This window comes from Apodemus sylvaticus, chromosome 4 (genome assembly GCF_947179515.1).
Source record: "Apodemus sylvaticus chromosome 4, mApoSyl1.1, whole genome shotgun sequence".
Classification (NCBI taxonomy): domain Eukaryota; kingdom Metazoa; phylum Chordata; class Mammalia; order Rodentia; family Muridae; genus Apodemus; species Apodemus sylvaticus.
In genome coordinates, this window is record NC_067475.1 from 116,914,582 (window position 1) to 116,932,492 (window position 17,911).

The window sequence follows — 17,911 nt, forward strand, 5'->3', positions numbered from 1 at the left end:
TTCAATTCCCAGCACCTACATGGCAACTCACATCTGTCTGTAACTCCAGTTCCAGAGGATCTGACACCCTCACACAGACATACATACAACACATAAAATAAAAATAAATCTTTTTTGAAAAGTTCTATACAATGGTTCCTGGTGTGGTGGTGTGTGCCTGTAAGAAGAGTTTGGGAAACTAAGATAGGAAGCTCATTAAGTTCAAGGCCAGCATGGGCTACACCCTGACCATGTCACAAACAAGTAAATGGGAAAAAAATTCTTTTGAGACAGAATCTTTACGTAGTCCTGGCTATTCTGGAACTCAATATGTAGACCAGGCTGGCCTTGAACTCACAGAAGTCCAGACTCTGCCTCCCAAGTGCTGGGATTAAAGGCATGTGCTACACACCTGGCCAAATAAATGGAATTTATGGAGGAACTGGGGTATAAAATTTGACAGGATGACTTCAGATTTTATAAAGAGTAACATTTTGGTATAGATAGCAATGCTCTTCAGACACAAAAACATAGTGAAGCACAACTTGATGGTTTATACTAAAAGCCTTAAAAAAGGCATAAGCATTGCCTAAGCATTCTGGAAACACTCCAGGATAAGCAATTAGATAAAATAGCAAAGGTTTTTTTTTTTTTTAAAGTCATGTAAGCAGTGTCAAGACAGTGCTAGAACATATTGACATGTATAAGGCATGGGCTCAAAAGAAAACAAGCTGGTAGTCTGTCAGCCAGGTAAGGTGGCACATAGCCATGATCCAGGTCCTCAGAAGGATAAGGCAGGAGGATCCCAAGTTCAGAGTCAACCTGCTGAATGTATCAAGATCTGCTCTCAGACAGTGTACCTATTATGGCCTCATAATGCCAAATAAAAAATAAATATGTATATGTAAAAAAAAAAGCTGAATGCTAAGCCCCTTGCCTAACATGGCCCTGCATTTGATCCCAATACAGAATACCCTTAAACTGTCAACATTTATGAATGACTAAACTTGGTTTTTTTTCTACACTAGATTTATATAGTGTATAAATATAAGTCTATAGATTTATATAGAAAATCAGGATGATGGGAATAGCTGTTAAACTGTGCACTCTCGCCCTCTGGTGGCTACATGGAAAATGCTCTTTTCCAAAAGCCAATTTTAATACATAAATATAATTAAAAATACTGGAGTTAAAAGAGTAATTCAGTGGTAGAGCACATGCTTAGCATCTGTGAGGCACACTTGATCTCTAGTACCAGTAGTTGTTTTTAAAGGTCACTTAGTTACAACTATCATTTTATAGTTGAATAAACATAAAAGTAAAAAAACTCAAGGCACTTCGGCTGGGGACGTTAAGTCAGTTGGGGGAGTGGTTCAGTGCGTGGAGCTGCAGAAGGCTGGGTGTGGTGGTGCTCTAATCCCACCCCGAGGGAGATGCAGTTGGGATACCAGACATTCAGGAACATCCTCTGAGTTCTCCGCCATGTCTCCGTCAATCCTCTCTTCATACTTCTGGCTGCAACCACCTTTCCTCTTTACAATCCCCTTTCTTCATGTACTTCTTCAACTGGGTACAAATTATTCCTCCTGAGCCATTTGGCATCAGTTATATTCCACTTTTCCTTTTGATTTAAATCTATATACAATACTGTATGTACATACATGTTGATGAATGTGTGCCATGTGTGCACCAGATGGATGACAGATCAACAGTTAGGTATCCTCTATCCGTCTCAATCTTTTTGGGAGGAGGGGAAGAAAGTTTCTCATACACCATTGTCTGCCCTGGAACTGGCTATGTAGAGCAGGCCTGCTTGTGTCTCCCAAGTACTGGAACTAAACTCAAGTCCTCTGGAAGAGCAGTCAGCATTCTTAACCACTGAGTCATCTCTCCAGCCATCTTATTTTTTGAATTACATTTCCGTGTGCATATGTGTGAAAAGCCACATCACAACATAATATGGAGTTCCACCATATAAGTCCCAGGACATCGGACTTGCTGTCTGATGCCTTCACCTGGTACTAGCTCACTGGCCTTAGATTTAAGACGAGGCCTCTCTCTCTCTCACTGAGTCAGGCAATCTTACCAGCAGTCCCAGGGATCCTCCCGTCTCTGACTCCCAAATGCTGATTCACGAGTAATCCTGGTGTTTACGTAGGTACAGGGTATGAACTCAGGTGCTCATGCTTGCATCGAAAGAGTTACAAGAAAACCATTTCCCCAGCTCCACGGAAGGTAATTCTTAATTCAGTTCTTATTCATGTTAATTATAAAACTTTACATAGTTCAATTTATCCATTCCTATTTACACATTCTTGTGGGGTTTTTTTGGGGGGGGGCATTGGGTTTTGTTTTGTTTGCTTGTTTCAAGACAAAGAGTTTCTCTATGTAGCCCTGGTTGTCTTTGAGCTCTTTTTGTAGATCAGGCTGGCCTTGAACTCAGAGTGCTGGACTTAAAAGCATTCAACACAACTGCCCAGCAACACTTTTGTATTTTATACAAACATAATTTATAAACGCTAAAATTTGCAGGGTATCAAGGAAGGAATTATAAGCTACTTCCTAAAATACTGATCCAGTGAGCCATAGCAGGCGATGATGATAAGAATAATGAAAATAACAATACTGGCGAGAATAACCTCATTTAAAGTGGGTGTCTACTCCACACTGGCCTACAGTGAGGGGAAAAAAGTTAAAGGTTATATCTAAATGTTTGATCTAGAAATTTTTAGTACAGTATCTGAAACATCTGAGTCGGTCTGTAACCTGTTTCTAACTTACCTGCAAATGCTTTGACAATTCCATTATACTGCTGTGGTACTAAACCTTTACAGTTTGTGCTGTTGCTTAGCAATTGAGTCACAGGATCAAAGAAAATAATCTTACTAATGCTGAACCTTCTGTGAGGGCAGATCAAAAATGGAGACTTCCAGGTGTACCATGGTGAGGAATAATATAAACTCTAGAGAGGCAAGAAGTGTCAATTCTGCTACTTGTTTAATAACCACTAACCAGCAGAAAACATCCCATATACAACTGAGGCTAGGTGACAAATTATCTACCTTTTAATAACTAATAATACTAGCTAGATTTTAGAGTCCTAACCAGAATGTTTGTTCCACACCCTCAGCAGGTAAGTTTACTTTGATGACTTTGGAGCCTGTCGATCCCTTTACCAAATGCTCTACTGTCAAAAGTTCCTGGCACAATTAAGACTCCAAATAGGGATTCATTTATTTACAAGTAAATACAATCTTGTAGTGAAAACAAATAGTCCGATTCAGCTGATTTCAGAAGTCCTGGGTTGGTATGTAAAAGCCCAGGTATTTGTCCCTGTCCATTGAAATGTGCTGTTGTCCAGGGAAAATTTAAAGCTGTTTCAATGACATAAAACTGACAGGTTTTTCTCTTTGTTCTCTCCTGGTGTCTCAGTATAGTGACATGACTTCAGTATCAGAATATTGTGGATGGTAAACAAGTCAGAAAGCTTAACAGAGTTAAAATTCTAGGCTCATTTACTTAGTGGAAGAGAAGTCACAATTTATGCTTCCATACTTTGTCATTTATAGAGACAGGGTTTCTCTATGTACACCTGGCTGTCCTTGAACTCACTCTGTAAAGTAGGCAAGTAGGCTATCCTCAAACTCAAGAGATCTACATCCTCAGTGCTAGGATTAAAGGAATGCACCATCATGCCTGACTGAGAAAGTACCTTTTAACTTTGGATATACCTTAGAATTTCTTTAAAAAACAAACAAACAAACAAACAAAAAACTCAGGGTAGGTTAGACAGCTGTCAGTACTGATTAATACTAACTGTACATCATTTAATCACGTTTCCCAATGGGCCCGGGCAACAGATGTTTAGAGTTTCCTGGGACTTGAATACAGGACCAGTGCTGAGTCTGAACTGTCTCCTCCATGGAGAGAAGTCCAACTGTAGACTAGGGCTGCTGGCTGAGAATGACTCTAACTATGGCGTTGAGAAGCTACAATCCTGCATATTGTCTATGTAAAGACTGAAGATGCTAGGCTAGTGAAAGAAACGTCTCGATATGTAGTATGTCTGTCACCAATGTCCTTAATATGCTTTGAAGAATTAGAACTGAGTGGCATCTTTTGTAGTAAGTGGCATGGCAGTACCTAGGAAGTGCCTGCTTCAAGATGAGTTCATTCAATGCCAACCAGTATCACAACAGACAATGGAAAAAATAAAGAGATGGCACTTCTACCACCTGTATCCTACCAAACCACAACCATTTCTGAGGAACTATATCAGAGCAAAGATTAATGTGGAAAATATACTGATAACATCAATAAATATGATTATCTGTAGTATATTGACATGATTACACAAGACAGATAGGAAAAAGATGACTCCCCCACAGCCACAGCCAAGAATTAGGAGATTTCAGTCTGCGGATGACCTAAGTTCGCAGTTATTGTTACGTCCTACATTCTGTGGGGCAATTATATTCATACAAACCTCATCAGGAGTTCGAATATCTATTATGCATTGCTCTTAACCTTCTCTAAGACTGCCTAGGTTTACTACGTGGGTGAAGAAGGCACTTACCACAAGCCTGATGTTCTGAGTTCAAATCCTGGGACTCATACATGGCAGAAGAGACCGACTACTGCAAACTGTCTTGGAGTTTACACACCTCCAAGTTTACACACAATGAATAGAATTTTTAAAAATTAAAAATGGGACCCGGGTAGTGGTGGCACACGCCTGTAATTCCAGCACTCTAGGAGGCAGAGGCAGGCGGATTTCTGAGTTTGAGGCCAGCCTGGTCTACAGAATGAGTTCCAGGACAGCCAGGGCTACACAGAGAAACCCTGTGTGTGTGTGTGGGGGGGGGGGGGCGGGGAAACAAATTTAAAAAAAATTAAAAATGGGGTGGCGCACACCTTTAAACCCAGCACCGAGGGGGCAGAGGCGACAATCTCTCTGTGAGTTGGAGATCAGCCTGTGAGTTCCAGGACAGCCAGGGCTATGCTCAGAAACTGTCTGGGGGTTGGGGGTAGGGAAGACTTACAAGAATTTAAGCCAACACATTAGTCATGTAACTTTATGTTAGACATTTCACTCACAAAAATTCTAGCAGTCAAACAGAAAATGTTATGTTCAATAGATTGTGTAAAACTATAAAACAGATTGTCTTAAACTATAAAAACAAACCAAGTGAAGCAGTTAGTGTATTCTTTTCAACTTTTCTGAACAAGTGCTGAATGCACGTTTCTAAATATGTCTACCGATGTCATATTTTAAACACTAAGTTAATGAAGGTAAGAATTATTAGTATCTGGTATTCCAGCCCCAGGTGAACAGTCTTGTTACCATCTACTGGAAGTGGTGATGTGATCATTTGAGAGATACAGAGCAGCAGTATGATTACTTGAGGGTAGAGCTCCTAAAAAAGCCAGTTTGAAAGAACAATGCAGCCGTGAGTGTGTGTGTGTGTGTCCTGAAAAACTTGCAGTTATAAAGTAAACAAGTGGTAAAGTCATTCAGGACCAAACAGTGTGAAACCAGAGACAGCAGAGCCCCGGTGTGTGTCAGTGATTACAGGCAAACAGAGGACAAGCAAGAATTGTTAGTTGAAATCAACTCATGAGATCCAGAACACAAAGTCAAAATCATCTCACTCCTACATGAGAAGAAAATTTGTCCTCAGGGAGGCCAGACCATCTTTATAGTGAGATCACCAACATATAGAAATATGCCAACTGCATGAAATACAGGTTCTCAACCACAGACCAAGGCCTCACTTATGGGCAAGTGAAACCCTCACCAGGTGTAGGCACCACGCAGCCTGAGTTTGACTCCAGAAACACTTGGAAAGGTTAGGTAAAGGTGGGGGTGGGATTTGAGATCTGATCTATGTAAGTTGTCCTGACTTACACATATGCACTCCCCCGCACATAGCACATGTGCACACGTTTTTTTAAGTCTTCATAGATAGGAATGGTACATGTGTTTAATCCTAGCACTCAAGAGGGAGAAGGCTGACCTCTGTTAGAGGCCGACAGGGGCTACTCAGACCTCACAAGTTTGTTGCACTGCTAGTGAGATCTGTATAGCCTTTAAACAAAGACTCTTATCTGGTTTTGGTACATAAAACAGGCTATAACATCAGTAAATTTTATTTTATACTGTACCAAACTCTTCTTCCAGCTGTTATCCCAAAATGATGTTGCTTGAGGACCCACTGCATAGACAAGCGGCAGACTTTGTGACTCCTATAGGTTCCGTTTCTGCTTTGCCTTTTCAGAGCATCCCTCAACTCCATCTCTCAAGTGCTGGGATTATAAGCATGCACTCTCACACACAGCACCCTTAACCTTTGTTTTGTTTTGAATTTTATGTCTTCACAGAAGAAGGCTAATTTTACTATATTTACTAGAGAGTATATATATAAGACACACTTTGTTAAGTACACAGCGTTCTTCAGAACCTCCTACACACCACAAAAACTTTCCACAACCATCTCATAGCTGCAGAAGGGAAAAGTGAAACTTGATAAAAAACCTTTTCCAAAAACGTTTTATTGCTACAAGTTGTTAAATTTTCAACCAGCAGAAACTGCTTCCATCTCTGCTTCCAATGGAAATAGGAAACATAGCCATCTCATGGGTTTGTGTCTTAGACTTAACAATGGGTTCAACAAAGCTCAGACAATAGCAAATGGTACTAAAATCCTTAAATATAAAAACCAGGAGCATGGTGCAGAAAAGGAAGACTCCTTCCATCAGAAAGGTTGATCTGAATTCTCTTAATATCACCATTTTCAGAATTCAAGGACAGTACTTATCTAAAAAACAAATGCCGAGCATTTTCTGTACTCTCCATTTTAGCGTTCCCCAAACAGATGCTATGCCCAGCAACAGAAATAGTCTTACCAATTGATTAGAAAGGACTTGAGTCTGTCACAGCGCACCTGCTCCTGGACCGTGGTTTTCTGAGCTCTTCACACAGTCACAGCTTCCACTTCACAGCTGAGAGTCGTAGAGCATGCAATACAATCATGGTGAGGACAGGTCCTCAGAAGACCCAGAGAGCTTCCCAGCAACATCGGCACTACTTTTAGTCATGCTATTAGAGATCATTTTATTGTTGTGCATAATAAATACAGAAAAAATGGTGAAAATGTATGACTCACCTATCTAATTAAAGCTAAGGAAACTAAGCTAGTAAGATTTTAGCTTTTCAATGAGAAATGACAGTAAGTGAATATGAAGAAAAACAGAAGGATCTTTACTTTCCTATATTAATACAGGCCAAGGGACCCCTTCTTATTAAAAGGGTTTATAACACCAATTCTTAGCAATAAACATAAGGCACTTGTTTTGATTACAACATCACACTGCATTTTTCCAACTTGTTTATCTAACCCTGTTTTCCCCCACAGTATCACTGAAAATTAACTGAATATGAATGGGGTAAATGTGAAATGATCCAGTTGATATATATTCAGAGTAAAGTACAATGTTTTAGGTGAACCCAGTCAAGGTCCTGTGATACCAGACAATGTATCCACTATCAAATAAACCTGAAAGAAAATAAAGATTTATTCAATAGTTCCAGTAAAATTGGGTTGGAATACAATATACACGACAGGAAGTTAGCTCCTCTCGGGTGGCATCCAAATCAGAGTTCTGAGCACTTCTGAGTATTCATCCTAAGACAATCTACATCATTTAAACATTGTCAAGACAAACAGAATTCGTTGTGATATACAATAGAATTTAAACAAACACACACTGCGCAAACACACACACACACACACACACACACACACTCACGCCTACTATATGGCTGGTGCCTCCTCCAACACTGAATTAGTCGCGGACATACCACTAGTGTTTTTCCCACACAATAGGAACCTTAGTTGCCACTCATAGGAGAAAAATTCTTAAAGTTTGCTCACTTTTTTTTTTTTTTTGCCATCTGTTAAGATGTTCCTGAGACAGGGCCTGTTAAAAAGCAAAGCACTGGAGTTCAGACTGGAAGGATCTCTGCATCACTAACCTGCAGACTGGGGTGTGGAATGCAGATCATGTACTATGAAATAAAAGGATCTGATCTTCTGAAAGTTCCCTTTAATGTATGTGCTATCTATAACTAAAGTACTACAAAAGTTCAATTTTATATACACTTAATTCATTATACTTAAACTTAATTGCTCAGACCTTGCAAACATAAAGAAATATTGAGCCTGAGGCTAGTTCTCAGTGTACAGGTTTGACATGTTTAAGGCTCATTTTCCCAATCAAAGTGGTCGTGCGTACTTTTCCTTTCTGATTATGAAGTACATTGTAGGACCTGCCGCCATCCTGGCCCTCAGGCAAAGCTGAAGCAAGGAGCAGCAGCCTACTTAACTCTGGCACTCCCTGACACCACCATCTGGCCCGCTCTGAAAAGCTCCCTGCTACACTAGCGCTACAGTGCAGTTCACTGCCTCTGGCTTGCAACCTCTCTTTCCACCTGTGTATTTCACAGAAGCCCAACTCGATTAGTGGAAATATTCACACAACTGTTTTTCAAAACAATTTATTGCATCATATTTGGTACCTTATGTTTGACAACAAAAAAGAAATTACATTTGTAACTGCAGGAAAAAGAAGCTGGTCTGTTATTGAAAAAAAAAATCTTGGGCCCTTTAAAAATTACAAAGTCTTGGGCTTGCCTGAAACAACTGAGCAAGAAATATATTCTTAGAAATGAAGGGCTTCAAGTATTACAAACCTGTGACACTGTGGAAAAGTTCCAGAGGTATCTAAACTGCAGCACTTTTTCTGCATATCGTGAACAAGGCCTGCTGAGGTTTTAGCTATTAGTCTCTTGATCAGTCATAGAATGGTAGTCAGGAGTTCTGCTCTTTAACTTCAAGCCATGGTAGAGTTTTCTTTTTTTCACTCTCAGGTGAAAAATTCATGCTTGCTAATTAGTTGGTGCCACATCACAGTGCATTTGGTTCTTGCATTACAGTTTTAACAAGTTTGGCCAAAACAATGCTAAAGGTTTGCATTGTTATTTTAGTTCTTCAAGTTTTAGTTAAATTGAGATTGTTCCAACTGGTTCCTTCGGTTAAAAACTGTGGTACAAGAACACCAAACTGATCATGTACAGTGAATTTTGGAAACACAACACACGTACTGAACACCTTCTAGGTTTCATTTAATCTGCTTGGTAGCTATGTGTCCCAGTCTCCACAACGTCAAGCATCTGTTGTAGATGGCTCTGCACACAGTGATTCACATTGCATACTTCCTATGGTCAATAATCAACCCCGTAACAAAATCAGTCAGATGCTAAAGCCCCAACAACTCTTTGTGCTCAGTGAAAGAATCCAGTGCTAAAACAGCATTTATGCTGTCTGAGATATAGTAAAATCTCACAAGACAAATTTAAAGTAATATTTCTGCCACACACCTGCTATGTTAGCTGTTATAGCCTCCAGATTTTATATAAATTAGTTAAAAACGTGGGAAGGGAAGGTAGGAATAGGATATGGATTTTTTTTCTTTTAAACCCCTCAATTTTAGCAGCTTTTAATTTTTTAAGAAACTGAACCTATATCCTGTAATGTTAGATATTTTATATATAGTTTTCAGCAGGATAAAAAAACGTAAGACTATTTGAAGGCAAGAACATTTACTCCTCTCATTCTGTGTAAGTAAGAGCAATGCAGCAGGTGCGTGACAAAAATATTATACACTAGATATGGTCCAAAGTCATTCCATTTGCTTGTTTAATGATGTTCAAATTTCATTGGCCAGTTCTTCAGTTTCTGCAGAGCTATCTCCGTTAACTGTGATCTTCATATCCTCTTCATACCCAGGAGGCATGAAAGCCAGAGCATAGGGGAAAAGCTTGTGACAATTTGCTCTGTAGGCCTCGGCGGCTTCTTTACAGTCTCCTAGGCTACCGTCACACAAGGCTTCCAACACCTCCATGCAAGTCTATAGAAAGGAAACCGCATGTTAGAACTCTCGGAAGGAAACAGGTCTCACCATGACACAGTTCAACATCAATCCTTTGCAAAATGAGAATACAACAGACTTTTAATGGAAACAAAAGCATTTCTTCCAGCTTATAAATTTCATTATGATTGGTCTTCAAGGCACATTCAACCATTTCTTCATAAATGGAGGATAAAAAGAGACAAGTATATGAGTATCTGATAAGACACATACTGTATTTTAAAAAGTACTCTTTTAATACTATCCCTGAAATGGTAGCCCATGTTTAATCCCAGCACTTGTAAGCCAGAGGCAGGCAAATCTTTATGAGGTCAAGGCCAATTCAGCCAAGGCTACATAGTAAGGCTATCCCAACAAAAACAACAAAATTGGGCTAAAGAGATAGCTCAGATGTTAAGAGCACTGACTGCTCTTCCAGAGGTCCTGAGTTCAATTCCCAGCAACCACATGGTGGCTCACAACCGTCTGTAATGGGATCCAATACCCTTGTTTGGTGTGTCTGAAGACACTGTACTCACATACATGAAGTAAATCTTAATAGCAACAAAATTAAATGCTGTTATTTAACTCCAAATTAAAATTGAGGGATTTTGAAGCTAGAAAGATGAAAGGCTAGAAAGAAGAAAGGCTAGAGTTCCACCTAACCTGGTGCACAAGAACACACACACACACACACACACACACACACACACACACACACACACACACACACACACAGAGGCCTTAAAAAACATTTAAGGGGAAATTTCTCACAAATGATGATTTAGGAAGCATTGTGTATAAGTAACAAGAATTATTTCATTGTTCTTAATGAGAAGTAGTTAGTTTTTCTTATAGAGAAAATAAATAAATAGGCCCGGTTACCTGAAGGTTTCTGTTGGTGAGGGATCCATCGAGTGTTGTTGCCAGCTCTATTGCTCGTTTCTGACTAGAAGAATCTAAATAATAGACCATTTTGGCAGCTAAGTGGAAGGAAAGAGGAGGTATCTTAGTTTAGGAACCTTCAACAGCATTCTTGGCCTCTACTCGCTTAGATATAAAGTAGAAGATATGTGCACAAAGTACTAATTGTTACCCATTGGAGACACTATAACAACCTGAGAGTTGTTTCTCCTGAGACAGTTTCTCCCTGACTAAAGGAGAAAGGATTAAGGTATCATCTATGTACATCCTCCCAATGGAACAGAATGTGTAAATAAACCATGCACAATAAAAAACATGAAACAATACAAGTATTCTGTTTCTTGGTATAATTAGATTATGAATCATTTTTCTACTAAAATAAATATAATTTGCTATTGAAGGGGAAATGGTTCATTAATTTCCTATGGAAAAGAAGCCATGGAAGGAAAAGCTGGTTTTAAAGGTATGAGACGAAAGCTCCTGCTCAGTTCCCCACGGCAGCATACAAAGCCTCTAGGCTTTTGCCAGGTTCACCTTGTTGTGTCTAAGACACAGTCTGCGTGTAGCTCTGGCCTAGAACTTGTAAACAGGCTGCCCATAAACACATAGAGATCTGCTACTTCTGCCTCCAGAGTGTTGGAATTACAGGTGTGTACCACCACCACCACCACCACCACCACCACCACCACCACCACCACCACCACCACCACCACCAGTCTTTACCCAGATATTTTTAAAGAATACTAATAAATCCCAGACTTCTGTTCAAGGTGAATGATTCTTCTTGCCTCGGCTTTCTGACATGTAGGATAGCTTTCAGGTGTTTAGCTTACCAACATAAACACATAAGCAAGAGAAATCAAAATCACACTAAATGGACTTTCCGATCACAAGAAGGGAGGCACACAAACACAAGCCAAGCCGACTCGCACAGTATCGTAATGTACACCTAAATCATTCTGGGTTGGGTTGGGTACTGGAAATAAAACCCACTTAAATTCACTTATACTTCTTGGGTGGGGTGGCAGATGCCATTAGTGTCAGCAATTAGAGACAGAAGCACACAGACCTTTATGAATTAGAGGCAAGCCTTGTCTACCTAGTGAATTTTAGTTTATATAATGAGAACCTGTTCAAAACCAAAACAAATCAGTTGTACTCATTTGTTTATAATGCTGGTGCTAATAAGCTTTTGATATAACAATTCTGTGTCACAAAAATTTTAAATATAAAGGAAGCATGTATAAATGGCCTCTTTTCCTCGTATTAAAAATACAGTGCACATTGAAATTTTGAGCAAAATGTATATCTTACCTTGGCAGTGATTCATTAAAGCATTACAGTTGTTCAAGAAGGCTACTAAAAGGATGAAAGAAAAGTGATTACCTGATAATCTATGTGGCAATGAATCAGAATTCCTTTTCAGAAAGGTTTCATTAAAATTCTTTGGATTTGTTGCTCCAAAAAGACGATTCATTTCTTGTTTTAATACTGTTCTAACTGTTTCGGGTAAGTCTTTACTTTCACACACTGTTGAATAAATTAGAAAACAAACTCTCTTAGCAGTTAGATACTCTGATAAAGTTTATAACAGTTTATCTTCTTATAAGCCCAAGTAAGACACCTTTACTGGTTAAAACAAAAATGAAATGTGGCCAACCTTTATCTTAGCAACTATATGGATAGAGCTATTCACTTTATAATAAACATTAAACAAAGTAAGAAGTAACCTAGAAGATGCTCTAAGAAAAAACTACTATGTGTCACTCTAATTGTGTAACTGGTGTTCAATAAATTATACTATTTTACTATCGTTTTAAAAACAGTAAGCAGATTTTCCTCAGTTAAAGACTGCTAATGGGCCCTGCCCCTTGCTTGGGCATCACAGTAGAACTGGCTCTGAAGGTTTGAGAGTGGATGAACCAGCCAGGGCAGGACAGAAGAGCTCACCCACTAGTGTGTCCAGCCAGGGCAGGACAGAAGAGCTCACCCACTAGTGTGGGTGTAGGAGAGCTTGCTGCTGGGCTGACCAGCTTAGCTACCTCTCAGGCACAGACAAAGAACTCTAAGTTGGCCCACTCCTACATCTACCTTATTGATGAACTACTGGATTACTGGGATGAAGGGACTGGTCCTATAGATCCAAAACTACAGGGTCTCTGACACACGGCAACAACAGGATATTCAAAAGGAATCCCAGTGTGGTTCCAGTATTGATAGTGTAGCAGAAGACAGAGGCCTCAATCAAGACTCCTTGCAATGTAACAGCTCATGGAGATTTTTTTCTCTGTGGGGGTGGGAGGTGGTAGCAAAGGTGGAGGGTATGAGAGGAGAGAGAGATGAGGGGAACTGAGGTACATGATGTAAAATTCACAAAGAACCAAGAAAAGGTTAAAAAAAAACAAAAAAAACAAAAAACCTCTGCTGATCAGTTTTAACATTTATGTGACAAGCACACATCCCATATCCTTAATATATGATTTTCAAGTTATATTAACTGCTAAGAATGGATTTCAGCATTCCCTTTCATTAACAAATTATTATCCTGAATTTAAAAAAAAAGAGACTATGAAGTAAATATAGACATGGCCAACACATAGCTATAAACCAAATAACTCCCCAATATGCTACTGGTTGGTTAAACAGCATGTATTTTATGAAGCTGAGTAGCCCAAGTAAGTTGCTAAAACCTTTAATTTACCCTTATTATAGTTGTACTTCTAAATTTTTCTGCCCATTTATCAACTTTTCAGGAAGGAAAAGCAGAAAAGGAGTAAGATGGGTCCTTTTATTTGTCCTAAAATAGACTCAGCCAATTGCAATGAACACTCTCTTCTGTAAGATCCAAGCACTTCCCGTGGGCCTGCCCCGTGGTAAGGTGTAATACGCTGGGGATACTTTATATAAACAGAAAGCAAATGTGTAGAGTTCATTACTTTTGGAAGGAAAGTTAATGGTTTTCATTATTGTTTTTCCCTCAGGGGGAAAAAAACTGAAGGGTGTATGCCTTTACTCCTAGGCAGGACGATCTCTACGTGTTCCAGACCAGATTGGTCTAACTGGTGAGTTCCAGAACAGCCAGGACTACAGAGAGACTGTCGTCTTAAACAAACAAATAAATTAATAAATCTCTAAAAAAACCAATAACAAAAATTATATAATGACTAATTACTGATGACGTATTGCTAATGACTAGTGGACAGAAAAAAAATAAGTCTCACGAATCAAGGAAAGGTAATTACCAAGACTTTTAGCATGAAAGGATGCTGAATTTTGTCAAATGCCTTTTCAGCATCTAATGATATGTTTTTTTTTCTTTAAGTTTGTTTATGTAGTGGATTGCACTGATGGATTTCCGCATATTGAACCATCCCTGCATCCCTGGGATGAAGCCCACTTGATCGTGGTGGATGATTGTTTTGATGTGTTCTTGGATTCGGTTGGCAAGAATTTTTTGAGTATTTTTGCATCGATATTCATAAGGGAAATTGGCCTGAAGTTCTCTTTCTTTGTTGGATCTTTGTGTGGTTTTGGTATCAGTGTAACTGTGGCTTCATAGAATGAGTTGGGCAGTGTTCCTTCTGTTTCTATTTTGTGGAATTGGTGGGATTGTAAGATGGTACAACCACTCTGGAAATCAGTCTGGCGGTTCCTCAGAAAACTGGACATGACACTTCCGGAGGACCCTGCTATACCACTCCTGGGCATATACCCAAAGGATTCCCCGGCATGCAATAAAGACACATGCTCCACTATGTTCATAGCAGCCTTATTTATAATAGCCAGAAGCTGGAAAGAACCCAGATGCCCCTCAATGGAGGAATGGATACAAAAAATGTATCCATTTACACAATGGAATACTACTCAGCAATTAAAAACAATGAATTCACGAAATTTTTAGGCAAATGGTTGGATCTGGAAAATATCATCCTAAGTGAGGTAACCAAATCACAAAAGAATACACATGGAATGTAATCTCTGATAAGTGGATATTAATTAGCCCAGAAGCTCTGAATACCAAAGGCACAATTAGCATAACAAATGATTCCCATGAAGAAGGAGAGGGTCCTGATCCTGGAAAGGCTTGATCTAGCATTGTAGGGGAGTACCAGGACAGAGAAAAAGGAGGGAGGTGATTGGAGAATGAGTGGAGAGAAGAAGGCTTATGGGATATATGGAGAGGGGGGAACTGGGAAAGGGGAAATCATTTGGAATGTAAACAAAGAATATAGAAAATAAAAATATATAATTAAATTAAAAAAAAAAAGAAAGAAAGAAAGGTAATTACCAAAAGGAGGTCAGTTAAAATAAGTAATTTTCTAATGAACTTCTTTTGGATCTTCTAACACCCTGAACTGAAACTGTATTTAGTTCAAGCTATTAGCTTCTCAGCAGACAGAACTAAGTAATGTCTTCCCAAGATAGTTCACAACATTAAAATTGGTAGAGAATGCTCTTATTTTATGTGAGATTAGTAAGAAATCCACTTTAAGGCTGTAGTATAAAATATTAAATAATTGCCGGGCGTGGTGGTGCACGCCTGTAATCCCAGCACTTGGGAGGCAGAGGCAGGCGGATTTCTGAATTTGAGGTCAGCCTGGTCTACAGAGTGAGTTCCAGGACAGCCAGGACCACACAGAGAAACCCTGTCTCAAAAAACCAAAAACCAAAAAAACAAAACAAAACAAAAAACAATAATAATCATAATAATTTTCAAAAAAGAACCAAATAAGATGGTACTGGCACATGCCTCTAATTACATTACCAGGGAGGCAAAGGCAGACAGATCTCTGTAGATCTCTGCATGGTCTGTAGAGCAAGGTCCAGGACATCCAGCAAAATATGGAGGCACACTGACTCAGAAAACAAAACAAATCAAACAACCAAACAAAAAGTATAGGAGCTGGGTATGATGGTGAATGTTTTTAATACCAGTATTCATGAGGCAGAAGCAGGAGAGTTTAAAGTTAAGTGTGGTCTAGTCACTGAATTGTAAGCTAGCCATAACTATGTGAAAAGAACCTATCTCCAAAACAAACAAACAAAATAAAACAAAACACATTAAAATAGAGGGCAAAATAGGTCTGAGGAGATTCCTTAGCAAGTAAAAGCATTCGTCACACATGCCTGTGGACCTGAGCTTGATTCCTGCAAGTCAAGGTAAAAAGCCAAGTGCAGCAGGCACACCCATAATCCTAGCTCCTCTCTCCTGGATGGAGGCCAGGGCTTGGAAAAAAGGTGAATTTTGTGTTTCTACTATACATGGACACTAATGTATTGATCCGGTTGTCAGATGACTATTTTAAAGTAACAAAATTATTTATATATCGGTGGCAGCTCAAAAGGTGTTTTGCATGCCAGGCACAGGCTCTAGGTTCAATTCCACTACAGAGCCAAAGTGACTCCCAAATACTTGAACCAAATAATTTTTTTTGTTTTTTTTAAAAGATTTATTTATTATTATATATAAGTACACTGTCTTTAGAAACACCAGAAGAGGGCATCAAATTTCATTATGGATGGTCTTGAGCCACCATGTGGTTGCTGGGATTTGAACTCAGGACCTTTGGAAGAGCAGCTGGCGCTCTTAACCACTGAGCCATCTCCCCAGCCCCAGATTTGTTTTTAAAAACATGTATTATTTGCTTTACTTATGTGTATATACACCATGTATACCCAGAGCTGAAGTGAGAGGTGATTGTCTAGTGTGGGCCCTGTAAATCAAACTCAAGTCTTCTGAAAGAAAAGCAAAATCTCTGACCCCTGTGTAACACCCTCCAGCCTTATACCCATTACAAACTGCTAGGAAAGTATGTGTGGGAATAAAAACCTACCAGAATTAAAGAGTCGAATCATGCACTCATGAAGCCAGGGATGACTAGAATCAATAGCAAATGCCCGCTTTACTGATTGCAGCATCAAAAGAAACTTTTCTATAAAAAGAAAAAAATAATAATCTGATAATTTGATAAAATGAGTTGTCCTTCCTGGAAAGGCCAGGACCTTACAAACACAAAAAGTGAATTCAGACTCAGTCACATTAGCTATAACACCTTGGAAGCAAACACTTTTCTTCCAATTGACTGCGTGTTAACTTTGTTCATATACCATTCTTCATGAGGCTCTGCCAACAGAACTTGAACAACATTCTGTGATATGAACTAGTATCCTATAAACAGAGAAACTAAAACTGAAAGCCATTTCCTTTCTAGCTTCCATTTCTTAGAAGAACTGCTGTATGTCCTTTCCTGCATTCTGACTGACGGTGCCCTTTCTGCCGGCTCTGGAGGTGTCCACCCAGACTGTGTCTACTTGCTCTCCTCTATCCCTATGCCCATTTGCTTACCGTTCCCAAGTCTCAGCAGTGCCTCCACCTGTTAAACACAAACTTACACTGAGTCTTCTTTGTTGAGACTTTCCTAATTTGGTATCATACTTCAAATATCTAAGTATAAAACCCTAACTTCTTCTAAAAACAATTCCTGTTCCCATGCTCACAAAACTCAGAAAATAATAAAATCCCTGCCATGCTAATCAGCACCTACTAGACAGCACTGCAAGGTGCAGAGGGCCCTTTACACAGGTAACTTCTGTGTATTTGGGGATTCTACCTAGAAACATTTTCATTTTTTTAATTTACATTTTAGACAGGGATCTTCATGTTGGGGCTAGCATAAGCCTTCTGCTGAGATTACAGGAGCAGTTGCTACTTTGGACTCTAAGAATTTACTGACTGACTGACTTTGTGTCCACGTGTGGAGTCAGAGAACAACTGCAGAGGTCAGTTCTCTCCTTCTTCCACATAGTTCTGGGTTGGAACTCAGTGGTCCAGCCTGAGGGGTTCTTGGTGAGCATCCTGCTGGCCCTCTAAAATTACTTTTACAAAGAGCTGGGTTAGACAAGCAGAGTGGCCAGCCCTGTTAATCCCAGCACTCAGGAGACAAGGCAGGCAGGACTTCTCTGAGCTCATAGTGAAACCCTGTCCCCCCAACCAAAAAAAAAAAAAAAAAAGGGAATAAAAAGTAGAGTTAACTGTTAA

The 17,911-nt window shown here is 39.4% G+C and overlaps 1 protein-coding gene across 1 annotated transcript in view; it reads right to left on the reverse strand.

Moving 5' to 3' along the window:
- Positions 1 to 7,530: 7,530 nt before the first annotated feature.
- Naa15 (N-alpha-acetyltransferase 15, NatA auxiliary subunit) overlaps positions 7,531 to 17,911 on the reverse strand; it is a 61,540-nt gene continuing 51,159 nt past the window's right edge. Inside the window, exons 17-20 of the mRNA XM_052180540.1 lie at positions 16,707 to 16,805; positions 12,259 to 12,402; positions 10,834 to 10,931; positions 7,531 to 9,948 (exon numbers count right to left, since the gene is read on the reverse strand). Of these exons, the coding sequence (XP_052036500.1) occupies positions 9,748 to 9,948; positions 10,834 to 10,931; positions 12,259 to 12,402; positions 16,707 to 16,805 (542 nt within the window). The 3' untranslated portion in view covers positions 7,531 to 9,747. The remainder of the gene's footprint in view (positions 9,949 to 10,833; positions 10,932 to 12,258; positions 12,403 to 16,706; positions 16,806 to 17,911) is intronic.